General features: G+C 41.7%; 1 protein-coding gene across 1 annotated transcript in view; it reads right to left on the minus strand.

Annotated features, from left to right (window-relative positions):
* LOC115113419 (V-set and transmembrane domain-containing protein 4-like) overlaps positions 1-25,336 on the minus strand; it is a 31,317-nt gene extending 5,981 nt beyond the window's left edge. The window contains exons 1-2 of the mRNA XM_029641023.2: positions 24,930-25,336; positions 13,580-14,026 (exon numbers count right to left, since the gene is read on the minus strand). Of these exons, the coding sequence (XP_029496883.1) occupies positions 13,580-14,026; positions 24,930-24,981 (499 nt within the window). The 5' untranslated portion in view covers positions 24,982-25,336. The remainder of the gene's footprint in view (positions 1-13,579; positions 14,027-24,929) is intronic.
* Positions 25,337-27,380: the final 2,044 nt, after the last annotated feature.

The following is a 27,380-nucleotide window of genomic DNA, read 5'->3' on the forward strand; positions in this document are numbered from 1 at the left end:
GTAAGTGGGCTGTCTCAGCAGGGTGTAGTCTTTGTTTTCTGACTGAAAGGGACTGAGTTGAACAAGCAACTACAGACATGAACTACACGTTCATGTCTCGCCTCTCGCTCTCTTCTCTCCCCCCTCTCTCTCCCCCTCTCTCTCTATCTTCCTCAGACTGTCTTACGTGTGTTTTTGTGCAGTAATTCATTTCTGAGATTTCAAAGGTTTATACAAAGTTGCCAATGTATTTGCAATTGATATTAACAAGCGACATGTAAAAATATGCTTAAATGAAAACAGAAATGACCGCATTAAAAAAGAAGCAGTAGACTATTATAATCAATTTAGTTATGTTTTGCTATTCGTAGGCTACTGTCTGTATTTGCCTCAATATATTTTAAGATGTGTAACCTAACATGTGTGCAACGATGTGCCAAATCTGTGATTTTGTGCATTTTCATAGGGTAAGCATTATAATAAGGCGCCTCAATATTTGCAGCCGTAGGTAGTAATATCTCTGTAGGAGCTGATCCGTTGTCAGTATTGTGTAATAATTATAATGTTAAGGAAACATTTGAATGGAGAAAGCTGATCCGTGAGCAGCACTCCCTTTCTTTCGATCCTACTCTATCATTATTGTTCCATCACTATCAGGAACCTGGCCCGGGGCATTTTTTCATGCCACGACCCACTCATCCTGCTGTGTTGAGAATCCGGGGTCGTATTCATTGAGCATTAAACAGAGAAAAACAACCTTACTGAAACAGGGAGGGACTACCTAAAGTTGTCCTCCAATAAGAATAATTTTCCATTGCAAAATAGTTGTATTAGTCGTACAGGATGCACATGGTATACACTGTCCAGCTAAATGTTTACTTGCAGGTTCCTACTCGACAATGCAACAGCAATTAGAAAAAATGAAATATAAGAATAAGAACATAAAGTAAATGGCTCAGTAAAATAGAATAAACATTTTAGCATAAGTATAATACAGGAAGGCAGAAGTTATAGTCCAATATTTACACATGTTTTGGGGACGGGGGGATTAGGGGACAAGTGTTTCAATTTTGCAGTATTTAGCAATAATAATAATAATAATGTTTGCCGTAATGAATATAACCCCAGTCTAAATGAGTTTTCCTGGCGATCCTGGACCCAAGTACAAAAACAAGCTAGTTAGCTGATGTCTGGTATAATTTATTTGCTAAAGACAAGTGAAAGCTAAATTATAGACTATTTGAACTGATGGAAATCCAGGAATTCCCTGTAATTCACAAGGAAAAACTGAATGGATGGAAGAAATGAGCCTGTCTCTCTGTGAGTCAAGCTAACCCCAGCATGCTTCTGTCATTGATGTTGGCCTGGGGGGTAGGTTTATGACAGTCATAAATACCTCTTCCCCCCTTTTTCCTCTCTACCCTACTGAGGTTACATTTGCAAAACCCTTGCAGAGAACGTCTGGGAACGTCAGAATGTGGGGGGAAATGAACTATATTCGGGTAATCCGAACAATTGAACATATGTCGTGGTACTTAATGAATATGATGTCAGTTCGTGTTAAGGGAATTTTTATCTATAATGACTAATTATGTATACATTTCAATCAGGATGAATTAAAAGACTATTATGTTACTGTACATGTATGAATTGTCTCTCTTGCTCCCATTTCCAATTGTATATAATGTAGTCAGGAGTTTAGAACAATGCCTTGGTACAAATGAATTAACTATCTCCAGATGGCAGGGACGGACTATCTCCAGACTGTCTAGAATGCTTATCTACACTGACTGACCTTGGCTCTAGGCGAGGAGGGAAGGCTTGAGAACTATAGGGCCTTTCTACCAGTGTCAAGAAGAGACGGAACATTTAGAAAACGCTGATGTCATTTTCAGTTTATAACCTGTGGTAAAATGTGTATGAACTTAGTACTCTCTTGAATTAAAGGCTGTTACCTGACTTTTAAGACCGGGGCTCTGTCCATTCTTATAAAATAAGGGTCTTACAAACCCTTAATGCATTGACAGAGTGTTTAATTTTGATTGGGAATTAAAACAGAGGAATTTAGAATTCCTTCAACAATTGGTCCTTCGAAGCCGGGATCTAAAAATCCGTCCCTGCCATCTGGAGGTCGTACGCCGGAAAAAAACGTGCACGTTAATAAAAAATAAAAAAAGACCTGGCTTCTGGATTGAGGTTAAAAACAGGTCCCGGTGTGTTAACCCAGATGACAAGGAGGTGACAGATCCAAACGAACAGTGCTTTTCCCAGTCGGCAGCAGGTCAGTAGCCGTTATTCTCGAATTTGGGAGGGATTATTTAGGATATTTATTGATTAAAATGTTATAAAGGAGTTGGATTTGATCAATAATAGGTGCTTGAATATTCTGAACAAATAAAATGGGTTTCTACCTTGGGTTTTAACCAAAATCGATAGGAAGGAAACAGGTCTGAAATTGACCTGTGGTAAGGTGCACTACTATAAATAAACTAGAGCTTAATAAATCCTGGTTTTGCAAGCCAGAAGGTTATTAAGGAGGGATATAGTACGCATTGGAGAATTAGGAAGCTTATTCCGTACAAATAGGATAACCATTCATTCAAAAAACATACCTAAATAAAGTTTGAACCTGAGTAGTCTATCTGTATATGGGAAGTAGTCTGACTATCAAGAAGTAGCAGATAAGATATATATATAACAGGTGAGGATAAATTAGGCGTGGTGAGAAGGCAGGGTAATTCTAGGCGAACAGAATAATTGAACCTGTATGATGCTGAAAGAAATTAATATCCAAAAAGGATGAGGTTAACTTAGTCTAGAGTAGTGAGATATGAGACATTAACGTTGAAAGTCCCAGAAAGAATATCCTATGGGTGAAATGTGATGTCTGATCAAAAGTCTTCTATGGACGCGGTTCACAGGAAGGAAAATACATACTGATTATTTTTAAAGAGACACACACATAGTCAGACAGAAAAGGACTAAAAGTAACTAAGTAACGGTAAATTGCAAATTCGTAGAAAGACACGGACATAGAATTTAAAATTAAATATAGTAAGGCATAGATAAGTGATTAAATACCATAGCTACTAGTAACGGTAAGGATTAAGAATGGGTGGAAATGCCTCAAAAGAAGCGCCGGAACTAACGGGAGACGAGCGTTATATGGAACAGAGAGACAAGAGAAACATTGATTTCGGTTTATCTTAGAACGCATCTAAGATAGTACTGAGGTGTACCACACTGGTCATAAAGGAAGTCCAGTGGACTTGTCCACCTCCAAAATAAATGACAACAATAATCATTCCTTGCCATGTGTAGTAGTCACTACAAGACAACTAGTAAAATGCTCTAATCATGTATTCCTGTAGGATAACATTTCAGAATAAATCGTTAGGAAAACTGGACCCCTTGAGTACCAGTACCAATACCACAGTCAGTCCAGCAACACTCAGTAAGATGATAAGTAACCTCACAAGATAAATTGCTTTTTATAACAGCGACATAGGAGTCACTCAGAGTGCAGCACGGGGAAGGGAATCTCCATTGCACTCTTCCAATGGTTACACACGCCACTAATAAATAGAACCCTCCATTCAGGAGAAAAGTTATTAGAAGTCATGAACCACGATTACACCACGTACGACTGGTCTAATACTTAGAGTACTTCCGTCATGAGGTTAGCTCCTCTGTGGATAACATAGCTATGAAGTATACTTCTTCATACCTACAATAGTGGAAGACAGTGAGTGGTAGTAAAACCACTACAGACAACACCAATTCTGACTGACCTACGTCAGACTCATTCTGAACAAGTTGTAATCTGCCAGGATACTTGGTTTCCTTCCCTTGACATGCTTGCTTTGGTAAGCATAAACACACATGCACAACGGAACATCCAATTAGGATTTATGCTAGCATCACTTAAGGGTCCAAGCAAAATACCAGCCATAGTAAAGTTGAACATTTATTTTGAGGCCTTTAACTACAGCACTCACCAGTTTTCTTCTCAGAAGTCCATAGGTAATCCCTGTAGACTGCCCAAAACTAGTGCCTTACAGCTGTAGACTTATCATATAGTTATCAACTTAGGATAGTACCCTAAGCAACACCCCACAAATTAGGAAAACCCTAGATATGACATTAGTCAATGCCATGATAGGGTCATTTTGCCAAGACGTAGACGTAGATAGAATACAGTCCAATTAGATGATTAAGTTGGCATAACTATATTTTTTCATTTTCTTCGGGACGTAGAAAGTGATAGAGCCATAAACAACATACAACCATCAGTTAGTGCCACAACGCCGCTCATTTGGGAGGAAATGTAATGATATATTTCATGAGAGTGTGTGCGTTGTTAACATCTGCCTAAGTTACTGCCCAGATCTTCCATTCTGGACGAGCAGACGACGGGCCGGAACGGCGATCCCAATCCGGACATCCGCTGCTCAGCCATGGAGCGGACTTCTTCATTTGCAGACACCCTACCCGGGTTGACCACACCAGAGGGGGGGACTACAACAGCGATCACCAACTGGTCGTCTGCTGTCCAGCAATGGAGCGGACTTCTTAATTTGCAGACACCCTACCCGGGTCGACCACCAGATGGGGACCACATCGATGGTCCACAACCAGGACAACCCACGGTCATTTTTATGTTGGTTTGCAACATGCAAGTTAATCGCAAGATTGAACCCAACATAGGGGGACTGTCATGACGTTGACCTGGGGGGTAGGTTTATGACAGTCATAAATACCTCTTCCCCCCTTTTTCCTCTCTACCCTACTGAGGTTACATTTGCAAAACCCTTGGTTAGCATAGAGATTCTGGGAACGTCAGAATGTGGGGGGAAATGAACTATATTCGGGTAATCCAAACAATTGAACATATGCGGTGGTACTTAATGAATATGATGTCAGTTCGGTTGTCATCTGAGACATTCTCATCAATGATAAGATGACATAAACTCTACAGTGGAAAGTCTACACATCAGAGTTATCAGATTCACATGGAATTGTGGTTCAATTTAAATGTTTGAATATGAAATTATTTGTGATGGGATGAAATGTGATTTTAGCTTCTAAAATGTGAGATGTGGGTTTTCATAAGATATTGCTGCTCACTCAGTGGCCCGCCCATGTGAAGAGACAGAGGTTGTAATCTATGACACACACCCCTTTTCTCCCTTCCTATATAAAGCCTTGACGACAACATAACTTCCTGTTCCGAGGACACGAGGGTGACTGTCCTCTGTCAGAATGGTTCAGATAATAACTACAGAACAAAGCCAACTTCAGCATGAGCTTTGGTTGCGAATGTTATGAACTTTTGAACTCTTATTCACTACAGAAGTGATACCTCCTAGCTGTTGAGTTAGCGACCGCAGCTGCAAACGCAGGTTAGGAAGGAACAGACAGAGTATCCTGTCTGTCACACGATGACATTACTACAACGTATCCAATTGACAACCAGAGACATTCTTCAAAGGACAGAGGACTCGATTTGGCAACACGGCCTTCCATCTACCACCAACCTACTGAAGCGCAGCTCAGAGTAAATATTTATTGCATTTTCCTTTTCCAAATGGGCGGTAATTTAGAATGCATAAGATACTGTATTTACGATAGCACATCTTTTTTCCTTTGTTCCTCAGTCTCCCGCTCTTTCACTCCAACCCAGCCCCTTTTCCTTTGTGTAACAAGTTGTCATATCTGTTCCGCACGCTAGGGACGTTTTCCTTTATGACGTAATTTGTAATCAAGTTATGATTAATTGTGTGTATGTGAATTCTGTGTGATTAGTTAGGTTTTTAGTAAATAAATATTGAAACCCAATTTTGTATTGCTGATTCAAATTGTTAGCCAGGGTTCTTGCAGATATCCAAGAATTTACAACTTTCAGATGAGACTGAAATAAGATGAAGATTAATGTTGACTGCTATGGATGTAAAATATTACTAGGTCTTTAAGAGTTTATTCGGAAATATTCTTTCATGGTGTCCGACTCTCTAGTTAAATCCATTTACATGATTAGCTCAATCAGGTGATATTAATTACGGAGAAATTGTTTTATAGAATAGCATGTCATATCACATAATCTGGCATAGCCAAAGACACGACACTTCCATGTAAAAACAATGAGTTCACGTGTGTGTGTGTGTGTGTGTGTGTGTGTGTGTGTGTGTGTGTGTGTGTGTGGTGTGTGTGTGTGTGTGTGTGGCGTCGGTATGGAGATTTATATATATACTGTATATAGAAAACACAAAAAATGTGTTGTGCAAATATAAAATGCAACTTGTAATTAAATATCATAGTCTGTAAATATTCCCATATAGTTTTACAAACATATGTCATGATCCAAAAGCAAATGAGTCAACAAATGATGATTTGAAAATAAATGCAAGAGATTTCTTTTTTATTAACACGGCACCCTTTACAAACATACTATGTTTGCTACTTTGCGAACACAACAGTTGTCAAATATGTTTTCGTGAATGTGACAACATTTGTGACTCAACAGATTACTTTTGTGGTTTGCATTTATGTATTTGTGACTTGCATTACATTTGTGACTGCCCTCCCATATTTATGATTTGGCTCACATATTTCTGAGTTGCTGTGCAGATCAAAAACACGGCATGCATATTAGGACTTCCTCAGTTCTCATCATTCCTTTAATAAGGCAAAAAAATGAAAATAATAATAAGGCAAAAAAGAATAATAATAATATATGGAATATTTTGTTTTAGGTGTAAGTATAAGATGTTTGTTACATTTGACATTGTCCATGATTTTTACTTACTATTCATTCACACAGGGTCTTTCTTAAAATGTATACTACCGTGCTCCGAGCACACTGTGCTCCGAGCACACAAAGTGGAGCATGGGAGGCTCAGAGTATGAGTCCAAATCAAAGTCTGCAAAACGGAGCACGGAGGTCACTTCTCGAATGTGTACTTATTTTGAAGCATGCAGCGATGCAAGCTTCCATGGAAAGTATGCAAAGAAATATGACGCAACCACCAGAAGAGGCATGACTTGATGTACTGTAGTTCTCCACCTGGAAGAAGGCATTTTCAGTCAACCCATCTTTGGACACTACAATGTCACACACGCTATGAGATCCTCTTGTGTGCAGTAGTGTAGTGGGTGATATACACAGGTACACGCCGTATACCCACTTTTTTTCAGTGCTTATACTCACTTCCCACTTATGCGTATCAAAGTAGTGTATGCTATATCAATTATGTAGTACAATATAAAATCATGCACAAACTAGTCTAAACAATTGCAAAGTACGTGAAATAATCTCAGCAAAAAAAGAAACGTCCCCTTTTCAGGACCCTGTCTTTCAAAGATAATTTGTAAAAATCCAAATAACTTCACAGATCTTCATTGTAAAGGGTTTAAACACTGTTTCCTTTGCTTGTTCAATGAACCATAAACAATTAATGAACATGCACCTGTGGAACGGTCTTTAAGACACTAACAGCTTACAGACGGTAGGCAATTAAGGTCAAAGTTATGAAAACGTAGGACACTAAAGAGGCCTTTCTACTAACTCTGAAAAACACCAAAAGAAAGATGCCCAGGGTCCCTACTCATCTGTGTGAATGTGCCTTAGGCATTCTGCAAGGAGGCATGAGGACTGCAGATGTGGCCAGGGCAATACATTGCAATGTCCGCACTGTGAGACGCCTAAGACAGCGCTACAGAGAAACAGGACAGACAGCTGATTGTCCTCGCAGTGGCAGGACACGTATATCAACACCTGCAGAGGATCGTTATTTCCGAACATCACACCAGCGCGGCAGGTACAGAATGGCAACAACTGCCCGAGTTACACCAGGAACGCACAATCCCTCCATCAGTGCTCAGACTGTCCGCAATAGGCTGAGAGAGGATGGACTGAGGGCTTGTAGGCCTGTTGTAAGGCAGGTCCTCACCAGACATCATCGGCAGCAACATCGCCTATGGGCACAAACCCACCGTCGCTGGACCAGACAGGACTGGCAAAAAGTGCTCTTCACTGACAAGTCGCGGTTTTGTCTCACAAGGGGTGATGGTCGGATTCGCGTTTATCTTTGAAGGAATGAGTATTACACTGAGGGCTGTGCTCTGGAGCGGGATCGATTTGGAAGTGAAGGGTCCTTCATGGTCTGAGGCAGTGTGTCACAGCATCATCGGACTGAGCTTGTTGTCATTGCAGGCGATCAACGCTGTGCGTTACAGGGAAGACATCCTCCTCCTGTCATGTATTGTCATGTTATGTCTTGTTCCTGTTCTTTCTCTTCACTTCGTTTCCCCCTGCTGGTCGTATTAGGTTACCTTCTCTCCCTTTCCTTCCCCCAGCTGTTCCTCATCTCCTCTAACTACCTCGTTTACTCTCTCCCACCTGTTCCCTTTTTTCCCTCTGATTAGGTCTCTATTTCTCTCTCTGTTTCTGCTTCTGTCTTTGTCAGATTCTCGTTTGCTTCACCCTTGTCCCGTCCTGTCGTAATCTGCCTCTTCATCAGATGCTACGTGTGATCAGGTACCTCTGTCCTCTACAACCCGCGCCTACCCGGAGAGACCAGCAGTCTGTTGCCGCTAACCCTGCTATTCTCCTCTGCTGCTAGAAGGGGACTCTCCTGTAAAGATCAGAGGACTTTATGATTTATTTGTCGCCCTCTCTGCGGGTTGTCTATTTTGTCAACCGATACATCTGAAGAGGATTTATGTCTTCCCTGTGTTTGGACATTAAAAGACTCTGTTTCTGTTAAACCGCTTTTGGGTCCTCACTCACCTGCATAACACCTCCCTCATTTAGTACCCTTCCTGCAGGCTCATCCTGACATGACCCTCCAGCATGACAATGCCACCAGCCTTACTGCTCGTTCTGTGCGTGATTTCCTGCAAGACAGGAATGTCAGTGTTCTGCCATGGCCAGCAAAGAGCCCGGATCTCAATCCCCTTGAGCACGTCTAGGACCTGTTGGATCGGAGGGTGTGGGCTAGGGCCATTCCACCAGAAATGTTCTGGAACTTGCAGGTGCCTTGGTGGAAGAGTGGGGTAACATCTCACAGCAAGAACGGGCAAATCTGGTGCAGTCCATGAGGAGGAGATGCACTGCAGTACTTAATGCAGCTAGTGGCCACACCAGATACTGACTGGTACTTTTGATTTTGATCCCCCTTTGTTCAGGGACACATTATTAAATTTCTGTTAGTCACATGTCTGTGGAACTTGTTCAGTTTATGTCTCATTTGTTGAATTTTGTTATGTTCATACAAATATTTACACATGTTAAGTTTGCTGAAAATAAACGCAGGTGACAGTGAGAGGACATTTCTTTTTTTGCTGAGTTAATATTTAAATGCGGGCCGCACACATAACCTAGTTTCAGCGGAATAACATCATGTGTCATGCAGCAAAAGTTCGCAGTTGCAGGTTGTTGCATAGAGCAACTCAGAAAAATAACAGTAGCCGGTGGGGTATGTAGGAAAGACGGTGGAACTTATGATATTGACCAGTAAATACAAACTAACTAACGCAACAATGGGTACGCAAACAGGTATTGACGTTTTTTTTAAATAGGTAGATCAACTTTTTTACTACAGATAGATTGTATCTTCCATCAATGTAATTGTCTGCATAATTTCCAATTCCTCATAAATACAGTGGGGCAAAAAAGTATTTAGTCAGCCACAAATTGTGCAAGTTCTCCCACTTAAAAATATTAGAGAGGCCTGTAATTTTCATCATAGGTACACTTCAACTATGACAGACAAAATGAGAAAAAAAAATCCAGAATTTCACATTGTAGGATTTTTAATGAATTTATTTGCAAATTATGGTGGAAAATAAAGCTATTTGCTATTTCTTTTTGACCATTTTTATTTGTAACAATCACAGTAAGGTACTCAATTGTTATCCAGAAATTATATGATATTGAGGTAAAAATGGCTGCATTGGGCCTTTAAAGGTGCGTAAAGTTTATTCAACGTAATTATGAGACAAGTAGGAGAAAATGCCCATCGTTCCTCTTAAGACCTTGCCGCACCCCACACATGTAAACACACGAGTCAGCATGGTATTGTCTTCCAGAAAGTATTATCTGGTAGCAATTAAAACTGTGAGTCTTTCTCAGTAAGTCTCTAAGAGCTTTCCACACCTGGATTGTGCAACATTTGCCCATTATTCTTTTCAAAATTTGTCAAACTCCGTCATATTGGTGTTTGATCATTGCTAGTCATTGCTAGCAATGATCATTGCTAGTCATTGCTAGTCAACCATATAGAATTTCAAGCCTTTTTTTCAAGCAGATTTAAATCAAAACTATAACTTGGACACTCATGAACATTCACTGTCTTCAGTGTATATTTGGCCTTGTGTTTTAGGTAATTTTTCTGCTGAAAGGTGAAATCATATCCCAGTGTTTGGTGGAAAGCAGACTGAACCAGGTTTTCCTCTAGGAAGTCCATTCCGTTAATTTTTCATCCTGAAAAACTGCCCAGTCCTTAACTCTATTACATTTATTTTTTATCCTTAAAAACTACCCAGTCATAAATGATTACAAGCATACCCATAACATGATGCAGCCATCCCTATGCTTGAAAATATGGAGTGTATTGGATTTGACACAAACATAATTATTTGTATTCAGACATTAGTACTGTAGTGCCTTGTTGCAATTAAAAACAAATCTGTACAGGCTTCCTTCTTTTCATTCTGTCAATTAGGTTAGTATTGTGGAGTAACTACAATGTTGTTGATCCATCCTCAGTTTTCTCCTATCACAGCCTTTGAACTATTTAAGTCACCATTGGGCTCACGGTGAAACCCTTGAGCGGTTTCCTTCCTTACCGGCAACTGACTTAGGAAGGACGCCTGTATCTTTGTAGTGACATGGATGTATTGATACATCATTCAAAGTGTAATTAATAACTTCACCATGCTCAAAGGGATATTCAATGTCTGTTTTTTAAATGTTTACCCATCTACCAACAGGTGCCCTTCTTTGTGAGGCATTGGAAAACCTCCCTGGTCTTTGTGGTTGAATCTGTGTTTGAAATCCCACGCTTGGATTGCGTCCTACCTGACAGGTCGCTCCTACCAGGTGGCGTGGCGAGAATCTGTCTCCTCACCACGCGCTCTCACCACTGGCGTCCCCCAGGGCTCTGTTCTAGGCCCTCTCCTATTCTCGCTATACACCAAGTCACTTGGCTCTGTCATAACCTCACATGGTCTCTCCTATCATTGCTATGCAGACGACACACAATTAATATTCTCCTTTCCCCCTTCTGATGACCAGGTGGCGAATCGGATCTCTGCATGTCTGGCAGACATATCAGTGTGGATGACGGATCACCACCTCAAGCTGAACCTCGGCAAGACGGAGCTGCTCTTCCTCCCGGGGAAGGACTGCCCGTTCCATGATCTCGCCATCACGGTTGACAACTCCATTGTGTCCTCCTCCCAGAGCGCTAAGAACCTTCGCCGTGATCCTGGACAACACCCTGTCGTTCTCAACTAACATCAAGGCGGTGGCCCGTTCTTGTAGGTTCATGCTCTACAACATCCGCAGAGTACGACCCTGCCTCACACAGGAAGCAGCGCAGGTCCTAATCCAGGCACTGTCATCTCCCGTCTGGATTACTGCAACTCGCTGTTGGCTGGGCTCCCTGCCTGTGCCATTAAACCCCTACAACTCATCCAGAACGCCGCAGCCCGTCTGGTGTTCAACCTTCCCAAGTTCTCTCACGTCACCCCGCTCCTCCGCTCTCTCCACTGGCTTCCAGTTGAAGCTCGCATCCGCTACAAGACCATGGTGCTTGCCTACGGAGCTGTGAGGGGAACGGCACCTCAGTACCTCCAGGCTCTGATCAGGCCCTACACCCAAACAAGGGCACTGCGTTCATCCACCTCTGGCCTGCTCGCCTCCCTACCACTGAGGAAGTACAGTTCCCGCGCAGCCCAGTCAAAACTGTTCGCTGCTCTGGCCCCCCAATGGTGGAACAAACTCCCTCACGACGCCAGGACAGCGGAGTCAATCACCACCTTCCGGAGACACCTGAAACCTCACCTCTTTCAGGAATACCTAGGATAGGATAAAGTAATCCTTCTCACCCCCCCTTAAAAGATTTAGATGCACTATTGTAAAGTGGCTGTTCCACTGGATGTCTTAAGGTGAACGCACCAATTTGTAAGTCGCTCTGGATAAGAGCGTCTGCTAAATGACTTAAATGTAAATGTAAATGTAAAATGTAAATGAAATGCACTGCTTGACTGAGGGACCTTACAGATAATTCTATGTGTGGGGTACAGAGATGAGATAGTCATTCAAAACTCATGTTAAACACTATTATTCCACACAAAGTGAGTCCATTAAAAGTTTTATGTGACTTGTTAAGCAAATTTTTACTCCTGAACTTATTTAGGCTTGCCATAACAAAGGGGTGAATACTTATTGAGTCAAGACATTTCAGTATTTCACTTTTAATTCATTGTAAAAAAAAAATAATAATTTAAATCCCCAAAAATGTAACTTTGACATTATGGGGTATTTACTGTGTCTAAGCCAGTGACAATTTAATACATTTTAAATTCAGTCTGTAAAACAACAAAATGTGGAGAAAGTCAACAGGTGTGAATACTTTCTGCAGGCACTGTACTGTATATACTGACTAAGGAAGCCTGTGACATGACAGACCAATCAGGACTCATATCTCGGCATGTCCAACCACTCCACTATTTCAGCCAGGAAGGATCCTTTCTTTCTCGCTGTATAGCGCAGTGTTTTCTACTTCGCTAAATTAGGCTCATAATTTAACATTTGTATTCATATTTTCGTATCCTATTCAAGTTTGTAAGTAAGCCACATGAAAGTTCAAGAAGGCATTTTTCTGTAAACAGCCCTACTGTGAAGTAGGAACTGGCGTCAAACGCCTCAGATCCTGTTACCTGTCACAAATGTTTTCACATTAACATTGTGTTTGCAAGGTAAGAAATATACTACAGTAGTAATGTGCTGTGTTAATCAGAAAAAAATCTGTCTTGCATGTATTTGGTAATCAGCATTTGTTTTTGACTAATTTGCTTTTCAAATCAAATCAAATTTTATTTTATTTGGATCATGGCATATGTTTGTGAAACTATATGGGTATCTTTAAAGACTTTAAAGACATCTTTTGTTTGTGACTCACTACTCATATATTTGAAACATTTTGATATATTTCTATCTCCATACGTTGGTCCCAGGTCTCCCCATGCTTCATATTGTTAGCCTCCAGGCCTGTTTACTGTACATGGCAGGAAAATCTTGTAGAGTTGAAATTATTGTGTGTCTACACAAGTAGATCGTTTTACTGGCAGTCAGTTATCTGTGGCATAACAACCAGGGCCAGGAAAGCTCTATTCTGAGAGCTGTGACTGACTGACTAGAGGTAACCTCGCTCTGATTTTGAGCTGAAGGAAACAGCTGTGTAACTGACCTTGAGACCATCCTTCTTTACATAACCATAGAGCAGTCCTGGGCAGTAACACACACACACAAGCACATGAACACACCCATAGGTACACATGAAAAAACACACATACACAACTCACATACTCTTACCAGTGAGCTGGGCTGCAGAGGTGCCATTAGACGAAGCCTTCCAGCTGTTTCTGTGTCTGCGTATCTCCTGGACCCTACAGGTGTAGAACCCTCGGTCCCTTCGAGTCACATTCAGAACCAGCAGTCCATACACCTCTCCCTCTGTACTTCCCTCTCTCTCCTCATACAGATGGAACTTGGGCTGGGAGAACCGGCAACTGTAGTTCCCATATATCTGTATCTTCTTCATGGTCAACTTCACAATCAGCTGTTCAGGAAGAGGAGGGGATGGCGATGGAGGGAGAGGAGGGAAAGAGGGAGGAGGAGGAGAGAAGAGCCATCGGAGGACGAGGAAGCTGTTGCTCCTTTTCTTCTGGGAGACGAGGCAGGACAGGTTCAGGTTCTCACCCTCACTAACCATGACAACTGGCCCAGGGATCACGGTCACGTTCAGGGCCTCACACACACCTGTGGGGACAAACATACTGTTAAAGTAATTTAAATGTTGAAAGATAATGATGAAATAATTCCACTCTGAAACCTTATAACTGTATGAAATTGATTAGAATCATACATTTATTATCTGATGGGTTTGTTTAGGTTTAGTCAATATATTATATATCTGTACAATAGATCTTTATAGTATCTTAAACACAGACTGTCTCAGCTAAATTTGGTGCCGACCTTGGCTAGGGGCCACTGAGAGATTTGGGAGAGGGCAGGGAGTACTTCTCACCGCCTCCCTAATCTTGAGAGAGGACAGGGAGTGCTTCCCACGGTCTCCCTAATCTTTGTCGGCTGAATAGTGATACAGTATGTGCGTAGGATACCTACTGTTTGTGTGTGAATGTAAGTGCGTAAGGAGCCATTATAACATTTATGATTTTGTACAACGGACTAGCGCTCTCGTGAATAAACATTTTGACTATCATAGCTGGGCCTCCGTCTGTTTCATTCAAACAGAATCTTACAAATTCTGGGTTGCAGACTGAGTAGTTTAATTGAAGTGGTTTATGAACATTGAGAACATAATTCTCGTAACACATACACACACACACACACACACATGCATGAATGCACGCATACACGCCAACACACACCTACTCAGAGACTGTACTGACACTATTGCTCAAATCTACTCTATCTGTGATTCTAAATACTGTACATTATCACCTCTTGAATAACAACTGTAACATTCATACTGGATCATCAGTACATTTGTAGATAAATAGAAGTCCAGACAGGGTCTGGAGAGGTTTAAGAGAGGTCCATAGAGTTTGACTTGTTCACAGACTGTACACTTTCTAAAGGGGGGTTGTGTGTGTTGATGCCCAGTGCTACCAGCTGAGTCAGGTCTGTTCAGGGGAGTCAGTCTGTCTGGAAACAGTATGGACAATTTGCCAGTGGAGACAGAATAGCTACAGGTGGTACACATTTATCTACTGTACAGAGAGAAAAGGGGAAGAGAGAGAAACACAGGATAACAAGGACCACCTGTGTTCCATAAATAGTGTGTGTGTGTGTGTGTGTGTGTGTGTGTCTGTGTGTGTGTGTGTGTGTGTGTGTGTGTGTGTGTTTACTATAGAGCTTCCGGAGCCGACAGAGATGGCCGCCTCGCTTCGCATTCCTAGGAAACTATGCAGTTTTTTGTTTTTTTTTACGTGTTATTTCTTACATTAGTACCCCAGGTCATCTTAGGTTTCATTACATACAGTCGAGAAGAACTACTGAATATAAGATCAGCGTCAACTCACCATCAGTACAACCAAGAATATGATTTTCGCGACGCAGACCCTGTGTTCTGCCTTTCAACCAGGACAACGGAATGGATCCCATGCGGCGACCCCAAAAAACGACTCCGTAAAAGAGGGAAACGAGGCGGTCTTCTGGTCAGACTCCGGAGACGGGCACATCGTGCACCACTCCCTAGCATTCTTCTCGCCAATGTCCAGTCTCTTGACAACAAGGTTGATGAAACCCGAGCAAGGGTAGCATTCCAGAGGGACATCAGAGACTGTAACGTTCTTTGCTTCACGGAAACATGGCTCACTGGAGAGACGCTATCGGAGGCGGTGCAGCCAGCGGGTTTCTCCACGCATCGCGCCGACAGAAACAAACATCTTTCTGGTAAGAAGAGGGGCGGGGGTGTATGCCTTATGGCTAACGAGACATGGTGTGATGAAAGAAACATACAGGAACTCAAATCCTTCTGTTCACCTGATTTAGAATTCCTCACAATCAAATGTCGACCACATTATCTACCAAGAGAATTCTCTTAGATTATAATCACAGCCATATATATCCCCCCCCCAAGCAGACACATCGATGGCTCTGAACGAACTTTATTTGACTCTTTGCAAACTGGAATCCATTTATCCGGAGGCTGCATTCATTGTAGCTGGGGATTTTAACAAGGCTAATCTGAAAACAAGACTCCCTAAATTTTATCAGCATATCGATTGCGCAACCAGGGGTGGAAAAACCTTGGATCATTGTTACTCTAACTTCCGCGACGCATATAAGGCCCTACCCCGCCCTCCTTTCGGAAAAGCTGACCACGACTCCATTTTGTTGATCCCTGCCTACAGACAGAAACTAAAAAAAGAAGCTCCCACGCTGAGGTCTGTCCAACGCTGGTCCGACCAAGCTGACTCCACACTCCAAGACCGCTTCCATCACGTGGACTGGGATATGTTTCGTATTGCGTCAGATAACAACATTGATGAATATGCTGATTCGGTGTGCGAGTTCATTAGAACGTGCGTTGAAGATGTCGTTCCCATAGCAACGATTAAAACATTCCCTAACCAGAAACCGTGGATTGATGGCAGCATTCGCGTGAAACTGAAAGCGCGAACCACTGCTTTTAATCAGGGCAAGGTGACTGGTAACATGACCGAATACAAACAGTGCAGCTACTCCCTCCACAAGGCTATCAAACAAGCTAAGCGTCAGTACAGAGACAAAGTAGAATCTCAATTCAACGGCTCAGACACAAGAGGTATCTGGCAGGGTCTAGAGTCAATCACGGACTACAAGAAGAAAACCAGCCCAGTCACGGACCAGGATGTCTTGCTCCCAGGCAGACGAAATAACTTTTTTGCCCGCTTTGAGGACAATACAGTGCCACTGACACGGCCTGCAACGAAAACATGCGGACTCTCCTTCACTGCAGCCGAGGTGAGTAAGACATTTAAACGTGTTTACCCTCGCAAGGCTGCAGGCCCGGACGGCATCCCCAGCCGCTCCCTCAGAGCATGCGCAGACCAGCTGGCCGGTGTGTTTACGGACATATTCAATCAATCCCTATACCAGCCTGCTGTTCCCACATGCTTCAGGAGGGCCACCATTGTTCCTGTTCCCAAGAAAGCTAAGGTAACTGAGCTAAACGACTACTACTGTAGCACTCACTTCCGTCATCATGAAGTGCTTTGAGAGACTAGTCAAGGACCATATCACCTCCACCCTACCTGACACCCTAGACCCACTCCAATTTGCTTACCGCCCAAATAGGTCCACAGACGATGCAATCTCAACCACACTGCACACTGCCCTAACCCATCTGGACAAGATGAATACCTATGTGAGAATGCTGTTCATCGACTACAGTTCGGCATTCAACACCATAGTACCCTCCAAGCTCGTCATCAAGCTCGAGACCCTGGGTCTCGACCCCGCCCTGTGCAACTGGGTACTGGACTTCCTGATGGGCCGCCCCCAGGTGGTGAGGGTAGGCAACAACATCTCCACCCCGCTGATCCTCAACACTGGGGCCCCACAAGGGTGCGTTCTGAGTCCTCTCCTGTACTCCCTGTTCACCCACGACTGCGTGGCCACGCACGCCTCCAACTCAATCATCAAGTTTGCGGACGACACAACAGTGGTAGGCTTGATTACCAACAACGACGAGACGGCCTACAGGGAGGAGGTGAGGGCCCTCGGAGAGTGGTGTCAGGAATATAACCTCACACTCAACAAAACTAAGGAGATGATTGTGGACTTCAGGAAACAGCAGAGGGAACACCCCCCTATCCACATCGATGGAACAGTAGTGGAGAGGGTAGTAAGTTTTAAGTTCCTCGGCATACACATCACAGACAAACTCAATTGGTCCACTCACACAGACAGCATCGTGAAGAAGGCGCAGCAGCGCCTCTTCAACCTCAGGAGGCTGAAGAAATTCGGCTTGTCACCAAAAGCACTCACAAACTTCTACAGATGCACAATCGAGAGCATCCTGGCGGGCTGCATCACCGCCTGGTACGGCATCTGCTCCGCCCACAACCGTAAGGCTCTCCAGAGGGTAGTGAGGTCTGCACAACGCATCACCGGGGGCAAACTACCTGCCCTCCAGGACACCTACACCACCCGATGTCACAGGAAGGCCATAAAGATCATCAAGGACAACAACCACCCGAGCCACTGCCTGTTCAACCCGCTATCATCCAGAAGGCGAGGTCAGTACAGGTGCATCAAAGCTGGGACCGAGAGACTGAAAAACAGCTTATCTCAAGGCCATCAGACTGTTAAACAGCCACCACTAACATTGAGTGGCTGCTGCCAACACACTGACACTGACACTGACTCAACTCTAGCCACTTTAATAATGGGAACTGATGGGAAATGATGTAAAATATATCACTAGCCACTCTAAACAATGCTACCTAATATAATGTTACATACCCTACATTATTCATCTCATATGCATACGTATATACTGTACTCTATATCATCTACTGCATCCTTATGTAATACATGTATCACTAGCCACTTTAACTATGCCACTTTGTTTACATACTCATCTCATATGTATATACTGTACTCGATACCATCTACTGTATCTTGCCTATGCTGCTCTGTACCATCACTCATTCATATATCTTTATGTACATATTCTTTATCCCCTTACACTGTGTATAAGACAGTAGTTTTGGAATTGTTAGTTAGATTACTTGTTGGTTATTACTGCATTGTCGGAACTAGAAGCACAAGCATTTCGCTACACTCGCATTAACATCTGCTAACCATGTGTATGTGACAAATAAAATTTGATTTGATTTGATTTGATTTGAGCTTTAGTCTTGTTAATATTTCCTACCACTACAGTCTGTCCATGGCCTGAGAGTTCATATGTTACACATTTCAGACAGGAAACGCCACGTATTAAATTAACCATTTATAAGAAAGATTACAATACATGCAATACATTAGTCTAGGCGTTAGGCTTTGCTCATTCAGGGTAGCTCACTGCCAGAGCATGCATATTGTTAAGATAATAATAATTACAGGCATAGAGCATGCTAAACCAATTCACCTGCAGGAAGGAAACACAGAACCAAAAAGGTGGAGGCTGGGGGGAAAGCAAGTAACAGACATGCATTTGAGTAAGGCATGTTCCTGCAATAGCATGCCACCGAGAACACCAGTGCATAGTTTGCCATCAGAGAAGTGTGTGCAGAACCTGGTGGACTAAATAGACCGCCATATTAACGTGGAGTGATGAATCTAATTGGTGCAATACCAGCTGATGCTATCAGCTTATGCCAATACTCTGGTTTCCTGTATGAACTAGCGCTGCGCATCATGCACATACAGTGGGGAGAACAATTATTTGATACACTGCCGATTTTGCAGGTTTTCCTACTTACAAAGCATGTAGAGGTCTGTTTTTTAAATCATAGGTACACTTCAACTGTGAGAGATGGAATCTAAAACAAAAATCGAGAAAATCACATTGTTTGATTTTTAAGTAATTAATTTGCATTTTATTGCATGACATAAGTATTTGATCATGTAAAAACCAGTAAGAATTCCTGCTCTCACAGACCTGTTAGTTTTTCTTTAAGAAGCCCCCTGTTCTCCACTCATTACCTGCATTAACTGCACCTGTTTGAACTCGTTACCTGTATAAAAGACACCTGTCCACACACTCAATCAAACAGTCTCCAACCTCTCCACAATGGCCAAGACCAGAGAGCTGTGTAAGGACATCAGGGTTAAAATTGTAGACATGCACAAGGCTGGGAAGGGCTACAGGACAATAGGCAAGCAGCTTCTTGAGAAGGCAACAACTGTTGGTGCAATTATTAGAAAATGGAAGAAGTTCAAGATGATGGTCAATCACCCTCGGTCTGGGGCTCCATGCAAGATCTCACCTTGTGGGGCATCAATGATCATGAGGAAGGTGAGGGATCAGCCCAGAACTACACGGCAGGACCTGGTCAATGACCTGAAGAGAGCTGGGACCACAGTCTCAAAGAAAACCATTAGTAACGCACTACGCCGTCATGGATTAAAATGCTGCAGCGCACGCAAGGTCCCCCTGCTCAAGCCAGCGCATTTCCAGGCCCGTCTAAAGTTTGCCAATGACCATCTGGATGATCCAGAGGAGGAATGGGAGAAGGTCATGTGGTCTGATGAGACAAAAATAGAGCTTTTTGGTCTAAACTCCACTCGCCGTGTTTGGAGGAAGACGAAGGATGAGTACAACCCCAAGAACACCGTTCCAAACCATGAAGCATGGAGGTGGAAACATCATTCTTTGGGATGCTTATCTGTAAAGGGGACAGGACGACTGCACCGTATTGAGGGGAGGATGGATGGGACCATGTATCGCGAGATCTTGGCCAACAACCTCCTTCCCTCAGTAAGAGCATTGAAGATGGGTCGTGGCTGGGTCTTCCAGCATGACAACGACCCGAAACACACAGCCAGGGCAACTAAGGAGTGGCTCCGTAAGAAGCATATCAAGGTCCTGGAGTGGCCTAGCCAGTATCCAGACCTGAACCCAATAGAACATCTTTGGAGGGAGCTGAAAGTCCGTATTGCCCAGTGACAGCCCTGAAACCTGAAGGATCTGGAGAAGGTCTGTATGGAGGAGTGGGCCAAAATCCCTGCTCCAGTGTTTGCAAACCTGGTCAAGAACTACAGGAAATGTATGATCTCTGTAATTGTAAACAAAGGTTTCTGCACCAAATATTAAGTTCTGCTTTTCTGATGTATCAAATACTTATGTCATGCAAAAAAATGCAAATGAATTACTTAAATATCATACAATGTGATTTTCTGGAATTTTGTTTTAGATTCCGTCTCTCACAGTTGAAGTGTACCTATGATAAAAATTACAGACCTCTACATGCTTTGTAAGTAGGAAAACCTGCAAAATCGGCAGTGTATCAAATACTTGTTCTCCCCACTTTATGTTTACGTCATAACCACTAAAGGCTATATGATGTGTGTTCACTGTAAATATGAATTGGTCCATTCATCTGATAAGTTACATGTGTAAAAAAAATGTTTTAGTCGTTTCAACTCATTTTTAATAAGTAACTGGTTCCACAGGCTTTTTTTTGTTTACTCAACAGTTCGGTGTTTTCTGCAAAAAAAGTATATTAAAAATTATATGTTTGTTTTACTTGTCTATTCATTCAAGTATGAATTATTATTTGTGCATCTTACCTTAAAAAAGGCTGTGGAATTAGTTACACACATAGTGCTTTTAACATACAATGTAGTTACACTGCCTTTTTCAGTTAAGATGCTCAGATAATAATTTATAATTGAATGAACAGACAAATTGAGAAATCATATCATTTAAAATGTATTGCATTTTTGTCTAAGTTTTCTCAAGTTGGAGCCAACTATTGTTTTTTTAGTTCAGGTAACACTTGGACCGAAAAGTTGAATTAACAACAAAATGGCTGTGGAACCAGTTACTTAATAATAATTAGTTGAAACAACTAGATTTATTTTGCAGTGTATGTACGGAATATCTTTATGTCATAACCATGTTCATATGTTGTCCATGACCACGCCATAGAGACAAAAGCCCACAGGTCATCATACATGGGCTTTGGTCAAAAGTAGTGCACTATTCGGAATAGGGTGCAATTTGTGACAAAGACAGTGACACTGAAGTCAGAACAAGAGCTGAATTCAACCAAACCACAGCTATGTCTGCTCTGTTTCTTTGTTTACAAAACCAGTGCACGCAAACACACACATAATAACACACGCACGCACATCTCTGCAGAGCATGGCACTTGCAACGCGAGGATAGTGGGTTCCACCCATACATAAAACATGTATGCACAAATTACTGTAAGTCACTTTGGATAAAAGCATCTGCTTAATGAAATATACTATATGTAGATATATGGGGCAAAAAAAAGTATTTAGTCAGCCACCAATTGTGCAAGTTCTCCCACTTAAAAATATGAGAGAAGCCTGACATTTTCAATATAGGTACACTTCCACTATGACAGACAAAATTAGAAAAAAAAATCTAGGAAAACACATTGTAGGATTTTTAATGAATTTATGTGCAAATTATTGTGGAAAAAAAGTATTTGGTCAATAACAAAAGTTTATCTCAATACTTTGTTATACACCCTTTGTTGGCAATGACAGAGGTCAAACGTTTTCTGTAGGTCTTCACAAGGTTTTCACACACTGTTGCTGGTATTTTGGCCCATTCCTCCATGCAGATCTCCTCTAGAGCAGTGATGTTTTGGGGCTGTTGCTGGGCAACACGGACTTTCAACTCCCTCCAAAGATTTTCTATGGGGTTGAGATCTGGAGACTGGCTAGGCCACTCCAGGACCTTGAAATGCTTCTTACGAAGCCACTCCTTTGTTGCCCGGGCGGTGTGTTTGGGATCATTGTCATGCTGAAAGATCTAGTCACGTTGCCCTTGCTGATGGAAGAAGGTTTTCACTCAAAATCTCACGATACATGGCCCCATTCATTCTTTCTTTTACACGGATCAGTCGCCCTGGTCCCTTTGCAGAGAAACAGCCCCAAAGCATGATGTTTCCACCCCCGTGCTTCACAGTAGGTAAGGTGTTCTTTGGATGCAACTCAGCATTCTTTGTCCTCCAAACACAACGAGTTGAGTTTTTACCAAAAAGTTATATTTTGGTGTCATCTGACCACATGACATTCTCCCAATCTTCTTCTGGATCATCTAAATGCTCTCTAGCAAACTTCAGACGGGCCTGGATATGTACTGGCTTAAGCAGGGGGACACGTCTGGCACTGCAGGATTTGAGTCCCTGGCGGCGTAGTGTGTTACTGATGGTAGGCTTTGTTACTTTGGTCCCAGCTCTCTGCAGGTCATTCACTAGGTCCCCCCGTGTGGTTTGCTCACCGTTCTTGTGATCATTTTGACCCCACTGGGTGAGATCTTGCGTGGAGCCCCAGATCGAGGGAGATTATCAGTGGTCTTGTATGTCTTCCATTTCCTAATAATTGCTCCCACAGTTGATTTCTTCACACCAAGCTGCTTACCTATTGCAGATTCAGTCTTCCCAGCCTGGTACAGGTCTACAATTTTGTTTCTGGTGTCCTTTGACAGCTCTTTGGTCTTGGCCATAGTGGAGTTTGGAGTGTGGCTGTTTGAGGTTGTGGGCAGGTGTCTTTTATACTGACAACAAGTTCAAACAGGTGCCATTAATACAGGTAACGAGTGGAGGACAGAGGAGCCTCTTAAAGAAGAAGTTACAGGTCTGTGAGAGCCAGAAATCTTGCTTGTTTGTAGGTGACCAAATACTTATTTTCCACCATAATTTGCAAATAAATTCATTAAAAATCCTACAATGTGATTTTCTGGATTTTTTTCTCTCTCATTTTGTCTGTCATAGTTGAAGTTTACCTATGATGAAAATTACAGGCCTCATCTTTTTAAGTGGGAGAACTTGCACAATTCGTGGCTGACTAAATTATTTTTGCCCCACTGTATATATATATATATATATATATATATATATATATATATACCTAGCTTATATACTTTCGATATGTGGTTGATTTTGAGATGCTAGCACTCTGAACTTCAAAACTGATATATGAGGAGTTAGTGACAGCTTATCTCCTGTTGCTGACAGATGGTAGATACAGTGCCTTGCAAACGTATAACAAAGTCAGATTAAAATGAATTGAATTCTGATTTTTATTTGTCAACAATCTACACAAAATACTCTGAAATGTCAAACTGGAAGTTCATAACTAAAATATAGTCATTGCATAAGTATTCAGACCCTTTGTTTAGGCAAGCCTAAATTAGTTCAGGAGTAACACGTGGCTTAACAAATTACATAATAAGTTACACGAAGTCACTCTGTGTGAAATAATAGGGGTTGACAGGATTTTTGAATGACTAAACGTTGCTCTGTTCCCCAAACATCCAACATCTGCAAGGTCAATCAGTCAACTATTGAATTCCAAGCACAGATTCAACTACAAAGACCAGGGAGCTTTTTGAAAGCCTCATAAAAAGGGCAGTGATTGGTAGATGGGTAACAATAACAAATCAGACATTTATCATCTCTTCATGCATGGTCATATTAAACAACCTAGACACATCAAAGATAGTCATCCTTCTGAGCTGAGCTGCAGGACAGGAATTAAACTGCTCCAGGGATGTAACGGGAGAAAACTAGTGACTCCAAAATAATGACCTAAATGACACGGTGAAAAGAAGAATAGAAATATACAGAATATGCCAAAAAATTCATCTTGAATGCAACAAGGCACTAAAGTAATATTGCAAAAAAACATAGTAAAGGAATACACTTTTTGGCCTAATTGCAAAGCCTTGTGTTTGGGTGGCTGCGTCATGGTATAGGCATGCTTTACATCGGCAAATACTGGGCGGTTTTTAGGATTAAAAGAAACGGGATGGCGCTAAGCACAGTCTGCGTTAGTCTGCTTTACACCAGAAACTGGGAGAATAATTCACCTTTAAGCAGGACAATAACCTCCAACACAAGGCAAAATCTAAACTGGAGTTGCTTACCAAGAAGACAGTGAGTGTTCCTGAGCGGGCAAGTTACAGTATTTACTTAAATCTGCTTGAAAGTCTATGGCAAGACTTGATCCCCATCATCTTGACAGAGCTTGAAGAATTTTGAAAAGAATCATGGGAAAATATTTCACAATCCAGGTGTGCAAAGCAAGTATAGACTTACCCAAGAAGACTCATAGCTGCAATCAATGCCATAGGTGATTGTAAAATGTATTTGATGCATGGAGACATATTTTAGGTATTCTATTAATACATTTTGTTATTAAGAGGTTCTTCCACAATTCCAATTAAATACATTTTTATGCTCTTTGTAACACAATAAAATGTGAAGAATGTTTGTATGGGATAACATATAAAACAGTGGCCTGACAATGTACTGTATAAGTTCACATGGTTGAGAGTGAAGAGTATCCTGACAATTCAAACTCAAGAATGTGCAAAAGTATTTATCTATCCCTACTTATACAGAAATAAATTAACAGCAAGTAAATACAGGGTAGTAGTATGTTAATACAGAGGTAGTACAGTATGTGAATACAGTAGTAGTATGTAAGTAGAGCACCTTACCTGCTATGAGAGCTCTAGTCAAGATAACGTACATTACAGAGGAGAAGTTCATTTTCCACAGTCAACCAATCCATAAACGCACACTGCACCTATACAATAAACTACGCAATACAACAAGATGTAGCTATACATCTAGACACAGCCACGTAACAACTCTCCAGTAGTTACACCATCCTCCAGAGCCCAGGCCACCATCTAGCCTACTCTACTTTTCTCTATTTTTGTCTCTTCTCTCTCATTTTCTTTCTCCGTTCCCAAAATCACTGTGTGTAATAAGAAACAGTACATGCTCTGTTCTCACTTAGAAACTCCCCTCAGTTCTTTATTTCTCATTCTCGCTCTCTCTCTCTCTCTCTCTTTCCCCTGTTAAATGTAGGGAAATGTCGTTTCCTGAGTGGTGTTTTGGAACAGCCGCAGATTTCCAGCTGAAGCTGCCTAAGAAGCATTAGGCAGGCCTAGCGGGCATCTTTTTGTATGTGTGTGTGTGTGTGTGTGTGTGTGTGTGTGTGTGTGTGTGTGTGTGTGTGTGTGTGTGTGTGTGTGTGCGTGTGCGTGCGCGTGACCTGTGTCTGTGACTGTGTCTGTGTCTGTCTCTCCAACAGAGTGGCAAGGTTAGTCTCAGGCTGTGGTCAGACTGGTCCAGTAGACTACAGGCCTGCTGGTTTAATGGCCAGGCTAAAGTGCTGAGCTAGTATTACTGCTGGCTCTAGGCCATCCCTAGCCCACTGGTGTTACACAACACATAACCCTTTATATACTATGTCTAACGGCCTTCAGGATTCACTCTTTCAAAATTATTTTTATTTTACAATTTCTGTTATATAGTGTTGTTTTACTTTTCATGCAGATTAATGTGAAATCACATGTAGTTTACACCTTTCCCTCCTCCCTTTATGCTCTAGCTGATGACTCCACAATTGGCAGCCAACTCAGAGCTGAGTTGTGGAATTCAGGAATAGAACAAAAATAAATTACATTAATAAAAATAATGACATTTCCAGCCTTTTTATGGTTGCTTGATGACAGATAAAGGTTATAACCATGTGTAAGTGCATTTTATAAAGTGTTAACAACTGCAGGTCAAATTTGGGCTTACTATTTGGCAAGTACTGAACAGCTATCACACTATTTTGACCAATACGTTATAAAAGCTACCTTAATGTAAAGTGTTAGCACTTTGTCAAATGTGGCTGGTGTCATGCAAACTTCACTTTTTCCAATCTTGTGCAGGATGACATTGAAAGCTCTTCCTACATTAACTCCTTTTGTAAAGATGAATTTACTGTACAGCAACACAACAATGTCTTCCAACAGGTGGCGTCACGCCTACTTGACACTCGTCCCTCAACTGATACTTGCAGACGGTTTGTCGCACTATCTGACGTAAAACAATGTTAACAGAATAGAATAGAATAGAATAGAATAGAATAGAGAAACCAGATGTGGAAATTCTTGGCAATGGTCACATGATGCTTTAAGACACCTTAAAATACAGTAAATCATGTTGACAGGGTTTTAAAGTGAAATATGGAGCTCTCTGTACTGTCTCCACTCCCAGAGGATTAAATTGATTCTGATTAACATGTGATGGAGGATAACAAACAGTTGATGCAAACAAAATGGTAGTATAAAGCTACCTGTAATCCAGGAGTAGGCATCTGGCCCTTAACATAAAACATAAGATTGATGCTTCTACCCATCTGCTACCACACACACACACACACACACACACTTCTGTTTTGTATTCCCTGTTGCTACCTACTATGCTCCTCTCTGCCCCCATGTGGTTAAAAGAGTCTACTTTTCACTTGGCTCACACATCTATACACCAGTTCAACCATGGAATTAGATCTGGAAATTCAGATTATTCCAGAGAAAATGAAAAACCTGCGCTCACTGAAATATTATTTAAGTAAAAAAATGTAATGTCAGTAGAGGTCAAAGCAAACGTACGTGTTTTGGCGATAGCCTTCGTTAGCATTTGGATAAGAATAGGCCTTCATGATATTTCAAATCAAATCAAATTGTACATGTCACATGCACCGAATACAACCGGTGAAGACCTTAACCAATAATGCATTTTTAAGAAAAAGTGTTAAGAAAGTATTTACTAAAATAAACTGAAGTAAAAAAATTATAAATAAAATAAAAAATATAAATAAAGAAGAAAAATAACAAATAATAGAGGAGCAACAATAAAAAAACAGTAGCGAGGCTATATACAGGGGGTACCAGTACAGAGTCAATGTGCAGGGACACAGGTAAGTTGAGATAATATGTACATGTAGGTAGAGGTAAAGTGACTATGCATGGATAATAAACAGAGAGTAGCAGCAGTGTAAAAATGGGGTGTGGGGCAATGCAAATAGTCCGGGTAGCCATTTGATTAGCTATTCAGGAATCTTATGGCTTGGGGGTAGAAGCTGTTAAGAAACGTTTTGGACCTAGACT

The sequence above is a fragment of the Oncorhynchus nerka genome, linkage group LG28 (assembly GCF_034236695.1).
Source record: "Oncorhynchus nerka isolate Pitt River linkage group LG28, Oner_Uvic_2.0, whole genome shotgun sequence".
Classification (NCBI taxonomy): domain Eukaryota; kingdom Metazoa; phylum Chordata; class Actinopteri; order Salmoniformes; family Salmonidae; genus Oncorhynchus; species Oncorhynchus nerka.